General features: G+C 42.8%; 3 protein-coding genes across 4 annotated transcripts; 2 read left to right on the top strand and 1 right to left on the bottom strand.

Moving 5' to 3' along the window:
* Window positions 1-74: 74 nt before the first annotated feature.
* Window positions 75-3,151, bottom strand: LOC6605490. Its single transcript, XM_032717484.1, has 4 exons — window positions 2,956-3,151; window positions 1,204-2,898; window positions 765-1,070; window positions 75-713 (listed from the first exon to the last, which is right to left on the bottom strand). Exons 1-4 carry the CDS (start codon window positions 3,003-3,005, stop codon window positions 161-163), a joined length of 2,604 nt encoding a protein of 867 aa, XP_032573375.1. The 5' UTR covers window positions 3,006-3,151; the 3' UTR covers window positions 75-160.
* A 209-nt stretch (window positions 3,152-3,360) lies between these two features.
* On the top strand, window positions 3,361-5,651 carry LOC6605489 (RNA polymerase II degradation factor 1). The gene has a single exon (XM_002030286.2). The coding sequence runs from the start codon at window positions 3,445-3,447 to the stop codon at window positions 5,509-5,511; it is 2,067 nt and encodes a 688-aa protein (XP_002030322.1). The 5' UTR covers window positions 3,361-3,444; the 3' UTR covers window positions 5,512-5,651.
* A 50-nt stretch (window positions 5,652-5,701) lies between these two features.
* Window positions 5,702-10,513, top strand: LOC6605488. Of its 2 annotated transcripts, none has more exons than XM_032719282.1 (5): window positions 5,702-6,154; window positions 6,210-6,414; window positions 6,515-8,872; window positions 8,927-9,004; window positions 9,065-10,513. In XM_032719282.1, exons 1-5 carry the CDS (start codon window positions 5,899-5,901, stop codon window positions 10,500-10,502), a joined length of 4,335 nt encoding a protein of 1,444 aa, XP_032575173.1. In that variant the 5' UTR covers window positions 5,702-5,898; the 3' UTR covers window positions 10,503-10,513. The 2 variants fall into 2 exon arrangements, with proteins under 2 accessions (XP_032575173.1, XP_032575172.1); XM_032719281.1 differs by having other exon boundaries at window positions 6,467-8,872.
* The last annotated feature ends 309 nt before the right edge of the window (window positions 10,514-10,822 follow it).

Below are 10,822 nucleotides of genomic sequence, written 5' to 3'. Positions count from 1 at the left end.
AATACCGATTTAAACTAATAAAAAGTACTAAGGAAAATCGTAGAAATATGCCTGTTTTTAAATTATCAATAATTAAAAAGGAAGAGATGTGCACATTCAAAGAAGTTTTTTAATTTGAGATAGGCTTGTGTGAAAATGTAAAAAATATTCAACGTTTAATTTAGGCATGGCGCACTCGGCTGACATTGAATGAAGGACCTTGGTTGTTTCGTTGATAGTTCCGATGAATATCCACTCCCCCAGCCACCCACCGCCCACTGTATGGGGAGCTGAAGTGTGGCGACGCAGTCGGAGAATAGCCTGGCATGGTTGAAACCTCTTGCCTTGGGCAGTTCCAGGGTGCAAACGGAAGAGGCGAAGGAGGCGGAGCACAGCTCCCCAAACTCACTGTCGCGCCGCCTGAATTTCGCGTGGCAGTGGACGATCTGTCTGGCCTTTCCTTTTGCTTCGGCTTCGGAGGAATCTTCTCCAGCTGAGCAGCAGGGGAGTTGCTGCAACAGCGACCGCACGGACTGCAGCAGTAATTGCAGCAATTACGACAGCCATTGCAGCAATTCGCGCAGTAGTAGTAACAGCCGGTGCAGGGATTAAAGTACCAGGACCAAGGACATTGGTTCGAGCAGGGCATGCAGCAGGTATTTACTGGCGCTGGAGCAGGATTGCAGGGTGCTGGTTGAGGATTGGAGGGTGCTGGTGGAGGATCTTCGTTTTCCCTGCGAAACGAATTAAGCATTAATTACTCCTTGATGGAAGTGGGTACTCACTCAGGCAAATTGGCTGAGCAGCCGCAGGTGCGCATTTCTGGTTTTGTCGGAGGTGATGGACATGGTTTCTTGCAGTTACACGGGCAGTCGGCATCCTCGTTTTCTGGAGTTTCCACTGGTGATGTTTCGGTATCTTCTATTTCCTTGCTGCTGTGCTCGCTCATCTTGTTCTTGATCTTTGAGCCATTCGGTTTCTTATTCTTCTTGGCAGACGGTTTCGCTTGCTTTTTGCCCCTGTCCTTGTCCTTCGGCATCAGGAGGTGACACCACTTCTGCAGATCACACGGAGGACAGGACTCGGTGAGGCTGCAGTGGATACGGAAGACATTACAGCACTTATAAGTACTTCGTGTTCGAGTAAAGATGTGTGCCGAATGGTGGATTGTGTAAGCCTATTTCGAGAGCTGAAACAGCTCACGAACTCTGACATTAAACTCACCGGCTGAGAAGCTCCAAGCAATTCTTCTCCTGTGTATTCTTTTTTCCAGAGTTCGCATTTTCACTTGGTGGACAATCAGATTCTTCGGAAACGTAATGAGGAGAATAGTATTGATTGTTGGGATCGAACCGAGTGCAGCAGCATTTACTGGATTTATCCTTCGATGGTTTAAAACTTGATGGAACTTTATTCGAATTTGTATCCCTTTTAGGTCCTGCCATCGATAAGTTTGGTGCTCGTGCTTCTTGCGGTCTATTCACATCATGTCCTGGCTGATCATAAAAAGGATTATTGTCCTGGACAAATGTGGCATTAAGTGGAGTGCATTCGTTGTACGGATAATACTGATTGGATGGATCGATGCCCATGCCCATGCTCTGCTGGCCATAAAGTAAGGGCTGTCGATTGGTAGGTGCTCCTACAGATTTATTTCTTTTTCTTGAATCGTGCGATCTGTTATCACGAGAACGCACTTCACCCGCGGATGCCATTGACTTGGGCGCGGCCCTAAGATTCGTATTTCTTTCTCCACCACTATTAGAATGAGGATAGCCTGTAGCTCTACGGGCTTGTAGTTTTCCAGAACGACCTTCCCTTGACTCGCTCCGGTGACTGAGCGACTTGGACCTCTGGCCACCTGGACTAGCATGAACAATTTCAGAATTGATATGGGCATGAGCTCTGCCTGAATGATGTCCCGTAGATTGGCTTCGTTGAATTGGAGACTTTGATCTAGTGGCACCATGAGGCAGTTGCCCCCTTGATGACTCTGATTGGGGAACTGCCCTTGAATGTGTGGCTTGACTCTGCTGGTTATGGACTTCAGATCTGTTAGCACCAACATTAACTTGATTCGTTGATTGGGGAACAGAATAGCTATAATTCTGATTGTTGGGCTCACAGTTCATGGGTTGATTATTGCGGCTATAAGCTGGTGCCGTTCCTCCTGAGGGAGGAGTGACTGGCATTTGATTTATTGGATGTGGTTGGAATGTTGCTTCATTGAATGGAATATACTGACTATTGGGGGCAAAGCCCATGCCTAAACCCTGAATAAATTGATTATAGGAAGGTACTTGCGCCGTTCCTTGTGGCCTTCCAGGTGGCATTTGCCGATCTCCGCATTCGTAGACTTCTCCGGTACAGGGATTAAACTTATTTGTGTACTGTGTGGGTAGACCTGCCGCTGGAATAGATCTTGGATCACCCTGACCTAACGAGGATGGTGGAGCCACTGGTAGAACTATGGGACCAGGGACACCAAAGCCTCCATATTCAGTGGGTGGCGGGATACCAAAAATCATAGCATTTCCTGACGGTCCGTAGGTTCCATAACACGGAATAATAGTTGGTTGTCCCGGCTGGAAGCCATAGCCAGTTCCGTAGGCTCCAGTCCTAGCCAGATCGTCTTGTCCGGAATCTTCAGGATTCTTGCATCCATTCACACCATCTTGACATGGATTCTCACACCTCTCCGCACACGCATCCATGTTTGAACACGGATCCTTACAATTATCCTCACATGCTGAGCAACTTTTCGATCGTTTCCGTTTCTTTGGGCGCTCTGGCGTCTTTAGAAGAAAACTGGGCGTCACGACGTCCGAGAACTTTTGGAACTCCCCAGGAAACACGACGCGACAATTCCTCATATTAGAGGAACAAGATCGCTCACAGCAACTTGGTCGAGGACAGCACCTGCGGATGAGTACAAACGCAATTGGGTTAAGACATTAACTATAGTCTTATACTTACACGCCATGGCAGCTTATGCACCTCCTTAAATATCGACATGGATCGCACATTTTTAACTCCTGCTTCTGTTCAAAAGTCCACCTTCACTCATGGTCAATTACGAAGAGTACACAAACATAACATCAGTAGTCAAAATCATAAAAAAGTAGAAGTAAATGGTACAAATTATTTTTGATGTCCTAAACTAAGACTATGTTGTTAAAATCATTGAATGATCAGTTGTGATAAAACATCGTTTTGAAAGAGGTGCTACCATCTTAATATCAGTGTTTTACAGCTTATAATACGATATGAATATGAAATAAAGAAACCTTTTAAACAGAAAGACTTCCTTGGTTCATTTAACTTACTATTTATGTCGACCAAAACTCTCTTTTTAGTTTTGGTCAAAAAAATGACATTACAAAATTCTTTGTCACGCCAAAAAACAAATTTAAACGGAAGCATTGTATAATTGAGACAACAAATTGTATCTGGGGAAAAGAAGAAATGCCCAATGGCGGAGTCAAGTCAACCAGGTCCAGTCCCTACTGGCGTCATGCGAGTCCTCCTCCGAGGAGGAACTTATGCTCGGAGCAATCCAGCAATCGAGAAGGACAGCAGTTGCTGCGAACCCTGGCTCAGAGTTTACCGTCTGGACAGGAAGCCGTGCGTTCCCGATCTTCCTGCCCACCCACACCTCGTCGTCGCCGCCAGGCCAGTGTCTGCAGATCGATGGGCAGTCCAGATTGTGTGCCATTGGTATCGCACAGTAAGCTCAAGACACCGGTTCGATTGAAGGCCGGTATGCCGGTGAAACCAGTGCTGGGCGGAGATGCACCCAATTCAAAGACTCCTGGTCAGTCTATGGTGGCCTCGGCTAAACGTCGTAATGAATCCCCCACAGTGAAGGCAAAAAGCAGGGAAGAAGAGTTCAATAAGATACCAGAGCTGGTTAGTGAGGCATCCGTTGCCAAGGCCAGAGAAAAAGAGTTCGAAAAGATACCTTCCAGAGTTCCGATCTTGACCGAAGAAAACAAGCCAACAGACGTGAAAGACACAAATAATTCAATTCCGGAAACGCAGGAGAACATAAAACCGGAAACGCAAACCAATTTAATAATAGAGGAAGAAAAGCCCACTGAAGGTATACCAGAAACGGAACCGAAGCCATCGAACTCGAAGATAATTCCCTGCTTTCGAGGGGAGTATCCCACACGACATCGTCCTGGTACTTGCCAATGGTTCCAATCCAACGTCCCCAATTGCGGAAATATCGTGACCATATGCGATGAGGAACAGCAAATTATGGGTGAAGCGGAAATAGTCACCGCATGCGAGGTTACCGAGGCACATTTCCTGAGCCTGCAATGTGAAGATGATAACATGAACAACGAACCGCCATCGATTTCGAGGTGCAGTAAGTGCACGGGTTGTCCACAGCAACAGAATGGTAATTGGTTTGGACAGCAACGATCTTGTCCTCAGCAGCAACAACCTTGCTTTCAACAGAAACCATCTTGCTTGCAGCAGCAACCATCTTGCTTGCAGCAGCAACCATCTTGCTTGCAGCAGCCACAATCTTGCTTCCAGCAACAGCAACGAAATTATGGACGAAATCCACCCTGTCCTAGTGCGAAACCAAAAGGATGTCTCAAGTGTCAGGAGCAGCAGCAGTCCAGCAAAGCATTTGCCTACAATCTGCAGCAGTCGATGCAGCAGCAAGTTCTGCCGCCGATGCAGAATATGTATCCTTGTCAGCAGCTTCAGCAAGTGAATCCCTGTGATCAAATGGAACAACAAATGCAACAGCAAGGCATTGAGGAGAACAACTATGGCCTGACCGAAATGCTGGCCGAGGAGCTAAAGAAGCAAATGCTCGAGGCTCAGGCGCAGATTGCCCAAGTGCAACTGCAGTTGAATAGTGCGTGTGGAGGCACAAGAGTGCGACAGATGCATGTGCTATCCCAGAATGCCACTGACGTCCCACGTTGGGCGCCAGAAACTCAGTTCATGGATGTCCTGGCAGAGGAACACGACGTGGGCGATGCTCAACCGAATGAAACAATGGAAAACGGCGAAGAGGATCAGGGATTTAACGCGCAATTGGATCAGCATGCATTGCCGGCTAGCTTTCCGTGCCAAACCATCGAGTCCACCAGGTCGGAGACGATTTGGACCATGCCATCAGCTGCACAGTCGTCACAGCAACAGATGCAGTTTGGTCTGTATCCTGTGCCACTAACGATGCCAAATCAGAATAACTACTTCCAGCAGAATCCTCAACAGTTTTCCTGCCAAATGGCTCCTTTTCAGCAGCAGCAACAACAGCAGCAAATGGCTCATTGTCAGCAGATTCAGTCGTGTAGAGCACCACCTTGCCCGCCCAAGAAGCCGCCTCCTTGCCAGCAGAAACAGCAGCAGCAGCGATTACCCTGTCAGCAACAACAGCCCATAAGATCTGGTCCACCAGCCCAGTCCAATATGTGTTCTCATTCTCCACAATTTTGTCCCAGTTGTTGTTGCCAGCGGTATGCCCAAATGAGATTCATGATGCCCCGATGTTGGCTGCGCTAAAGATTTCGAAAAGTTCTAGGTTTGTGGGCGTAACTTATCTTGAACAGTCAACATAAATGTTTCTTCAAGCTAAGATACCTTACAAATACCAATTTGAACTGGAAGTTGTGCAATTCTTCCGTTTAAAATTGAGGCGAGTTAATGAAATGCTTTGAATAAAGTTTTGATTTTAAAGCCTAATATTTGAGTTTTTTGTCAACTGCTTGAATTTCGGTCTTGCACATTTTAAATTCACAGTTTTCCAAACTTTAGCGGACGAGTGATCAGGAATCTGAGCTGAACGCCCCATTTTGTTCAAATTACAGATTTTTCTATAAAATATATAGTCAGAGGAAGGGACATCCCCTCTGCCATTGTTTTAATTCAAGAATTTGTAATTTAAATCAAATGAACGGCGGTTTTCAGAGGTGTCAGCACACCTGGTGCTGCCAAAAAACGCATCCTTGCATTTATGTACGAAATAAAGCCATGCAGGGAAATGGCTATAGATTAGGTGGATCAGTTGGAACAGATTTGAAAGAGGGTATGAGGAAGTTCGGGACAGAAGCCCAAGGAACTTCAGGGATTGTTGGCACTTCTCCATGTAAATTTGGCAAACCAAAAGGACAAGTTCCGCGCAAAGATACACGAAACTTAATAACAGGTAAATTATCTAATGAGGAATTCAAAACTGACTTCTAAATCTTCAGATTTCAAAGGAAAAACATGTTTAAATAAAGTTGGATCCACAAGTAAATCCTTGCCAAGTCAAGTAATGCAAAATCCAAAGTCAAAATCAGATTTGGAACAAAATCAAAACGCGCTTGTTAAAGTCAATACTAAGCGTAGAAGAGAACGGAAAAAGACGCCTAAAAGATCAACAGCTGGAAATATTGAACAGCCCTTAGATGACGATGGTATATGGTGAGTGGGGCTTTTCTAGCTTAATCTTTGTTTAAATGCGAATCGTAAATAGGTTTGAATGCAATGTGCCCTTTCGAGTAAATATTCCCTTTCCTATTAGCATGAAGAATCTATTTGGTTCGCAGTTGTTTCAAGGCAATAGCAACTATCAGATCCTTAAAGCTGTTGTCCCGGAGGGAAAGTTTCAGAAGAATAGTAAGCTAGAGTGGCCATTAAGCTTCTCAATGCGTCCAGCTCTTCCAAATCCAGATCTGCAATCTAGCAGTTCATCCACCAAAGCAATAACATTCACAAAGAAAAAAGGATTTAGACGTGGAAATAAAGCTTCGCCCTGCGAAACATCTACTCAAACCATCGAAGAAGAATACGATCCTGTTTTGATCTGCCTCGAACAAATTAGAAATCAACTGGCTGGCAAAACTTCTGAAGGTCAAGAGAAAAACTTATCACGCTGCTTTGCTGAGAAATCTACAAATGTAAGTGGCATTCAGAAGGAAAGAAATGAAGCCGGTGTGGAAAATTCTAAGCAGTCATCCCCAAATGAACCCATTGAACCTGAGAAAGACGATAAAAGTGAGAATTCGAAGCCCTCTAATCCACAAGAGACAGCATCATTAGGAAGTTTTAAGAATAGTTCATCAAGGAATTCTTTAAACATATTACCGCAACCTAAATCAGAGACCAACAATAAGGAGAAGAAAAGTACGCCTCCTAAAACTCAGGCAAAATCAAATGCCGATTCTTCATCGGTTTCTAGAGAAAGTCAGAAAAAGCCGGAAGAAAAAGTAGAAGCTGATTCAAATCGTAAGGATGGAGACTTGAAAAAACCAAAGGAAACCGATAAGAAAACTAATTTTGTATGTGTTCCCACGCCCATTTTAAAACCACATATTTGTCTGTGCAGGATACGAAGAGTTATTCCAAAGTTTACAAGGGTTATGATGCCGAGTGCAGTGTGCCAGCCTCTTTTTGTGAATGGATGTCGAATGCCGAAATGGCAAACTCATAGGCAAAGCAACCAACATTGCTGCCAATGTATCCACGCACAAGGACATCAAGCTCGAATACCTTCTACAACTGCATCTAGGAAGGATGCCATACAATATGAAGAAGTAAAATCAGAATCATGTGAAAAACCGATGTCAATGGGCAAACGGGGTTTTATGAAACGAGAATCGGTTCAGCCTAATAGAAGACTCGAAGAGTCTTCCTTAAATAAGAACATTTGCTTTAGGGATCGCATCTCCACTTACAGTCAATCAACCGAAATGGAGCTGCCCACAAAACAATGTCCTCAATATGATTGTTCATATACTTCCAGCAGAACCAATACTGATTGCGACTATAGATCCTCAAATAGCGAATTTAGATCCTCGAAGAGTGTGAAGAGTAAAAGTTCACAAAAATCTTCTGATATGAGTGTTTCAAATAGTAGTTATACTGCCACAAGTGTTAATCCCAGTGAAAGGGAGTGTTTTTCAGAAGGATCGAAGACCAAGGAAAAATGCTCAAAGAAATCTTCTCCAGATAGAAGCTCAAATATAAGCAGCCACGAATCCCTGCCATCGTCTAGAAAAACATCTCATAGTTCTCTAAAGAATAGTTCGAAAACGAAAAAATCTTTCCAACGAAATGAAGTTAAACAAAATATAAATAAAAATCAAGATATTCCACGAAATCAAACAAGAAATAAACGAAAACAACGACATAAGAATCGTATGAGTTCTGGAGGCGAAACTTTTCCAGAGAACTCCACAGATTGTGAACATGATGAAGTCTCTGAAGTGGCAGAAGCACAAACTCCAAGCACATCCAAAAACAGTATCTCAAAAGCTTTGAAACCAAGTCAAAATAAAAGTGCCATTAATATAAATGAAAGTAACATCAGTAGAAACTCGGACCATTTGATTTCTGAAAGAAATACGCGAAAAGAAAGTTCGCAAGAAAGTGAGAAACGAAACCCGGATCAAAGAATAAATTTAGATAGCCATCAAAACACTGAGGTTAATCCAAAACAAACTACAGATCAAAGTTGCAATACAAATCTAGAAGTATCTTTCAGGCAGCGATCAAATTCAGCTCCAGAATGCTGGATGCTTCAATTCGCCCAAGGAAACCCAACAAATAGATATGAAAAATCACATCCAAATTCACAGGAAAATTGCAAAGAAAGACCCAGTTGTTCGGAAAACGTACTTGTACTCAAGGACGAAACTTGTGAAAGTGATTCAGATGACTATGAACTCGTTAGATGCAATGATATCTCAACAGAAGAAGAGACTGTAACTGCGAACTTTCGTGAATGCGAAACTCCGAACTACAGTATAAATGCAAGTATTATAAATCAACTTCGAAATGAGGAAAGCTCGATTAGTTCTACACAAAGCCAAATAACCTTTATCCTTGCCGACGATCAACGTCTAAATGATCTTAACATATCACAACAGGACCAAGGAAGGTATGAAAAATATACAAATAATAGTTTATATTTCCAAAACTTCCTTTATTCCAGGGAAAAACCACCAATGGTGCAAGTACCTTTTCGTATGAGCAGCACGGAAGAATTGGGCATTTCCCAGCCAAAACAATTGTGAGTGTTCTTCTTTTTTGACAATTATGATCTCTTATTTTTAATCCAAACATATTTCAGGAGGAAATTGGGTCTAAACTTCACGAGACTCAATACCAATCAACTTCAAATGGCACCAGCGACTACAAGACACCTTCCAGTACAAACTCAGAAAACAAAAAGAACAAGGAATCGAAACTGCAATTCTTCTGTTGGTCAGATGAACGGTTCTTCTGTTGGTCAGATGAACGGTGTATTTGTTCTAGCTTCTTCGCCATCTACTAGAACGGATACAGCAGAACAATCCATTGAAAGGAGAAATAGGACTCTGCAGAATATAAATTATCCAGGCGGTTCACATTCTTTGAGTAACAATCCACCATCCCCATCCCAAACATCTTACCCAGTACTTAGACGTATTCAAAGAAATGATTCAAACTATTCGCAAAGCGGAAGATTCATTTCGGTTAGCAGCCAATATCCTGAGCAACTGAATAAGTATTACGAAAATCAGCACAGACAAGATGAATACAGAACTTGTAATATAAATAATAGTGACCAAAGCCACCGAGATAGTCATCAAAACGAAGAAAGGTCGCATAATTCAGCTATAGTTGGAGCTTCTGGGTATTCTAATGACTTTACTTGGACAGATCCACCTCCGAACTCCCGATTAGTAGCTCCCAATACATCGACTGATGTGGAAACACTGGAAACGGTGACCCTAATGCATCCTCGAAAACTTCGTAGTTGTGAAAGTGCTGGGACCAGAAACCAGGCAAATGCCAATGATAACACAGTTCTTATAGAGACAACAACTCCATGTAACAGGGAAATTCTACTCCAGGCCTGTGGACGGCCGCCCTGTAACTCTTGTCCTCATCACTACACGGGTCTTCCCCCAAGTCTCCATCAAGGATTTACGAAGCCTCCGGATCATATGCTACAACCGCAGATCTCTGTGAGTGCTCCACAAAATATCACTCCCTTCGATGAGGGATTCCTTATAGATCCGCGGGATCAGTGGATGACCACTAAGTTACCAGCTTCAGCACCAGCCATGCAGCATCAATTTCAAATGAAGGAACAGTATCAGCCGGAACATAGATCCTATCATCAATTTCAGGAACCTGTACATAATCCAGACCCAAGTTCCTCTCAGCCCAGAAACCATGGCTACAATCCTCAACTAAAAGAGAACATTCGAATGCTTCCAGATGGATTCTATGAACGCACCGTAAATAAGTATAACATAACACGCATGGATTCAAACTTTCAGCCACCGGAATTTTCACTGCAGCCAGATTTTCTTCACGGAGAACAGCACCCTACTTTCAGACAGCACTCTTGTCCATATAGCAATCAATATCATCATCCGCAACTGATGATGACAGCCGTCCCAGATCCCAATCGACGTTATATTCCACCACAAAACCAAAACCAATACCCAGTCGAGATGTTCTGGCCACAGCAAAATGTACATTTGGATTACTATGATCAATCGGAATACCAAATTTAATCCAAAAGATTGCAAAAATACATTAAATTACTTTAAAAACAAATTAAAATTGTAGTTCTTCTATTTAAAGTAAAAATATGGTAACAGATTTATAAACTCTATCGAACCAAATCTTTCTTATTAGAAAATCAGTGAATACAAATTTCTAAGCCATCGTATAAAATCAAATTAAATAAAATGTTCAACTTATCGGAAGTCTTGTTTAAAACGTTCGATGTTATAATTTAAATATTGATTTATTTAAGTGTATTTAATTTCAAATATCCTTCGATATTATTGGAACAAATTAAAAATTGCAAAACATTTTTTTTCGCGCTCAG

The sequence above is a fragment of the Drosophila sechellia genome, chromosome 3L, assembly GCF_004382195.2.
Source record: "Drosophila sechellia strain sech25 chromosome 3L, ASM438219v1, whole genome shotgun sequence".
In the NCBI taxonomy this organism is placed as follows: domain Eukaryota; kingdom Metazoa; phylum Arthropoda; class Insecta; order Diptera; family Drosophilidae; genus Drosophila; species Drosophila sechellia.
This window is presented reverse-complemented; position numbering and strand designations above follow the sequence as displayed.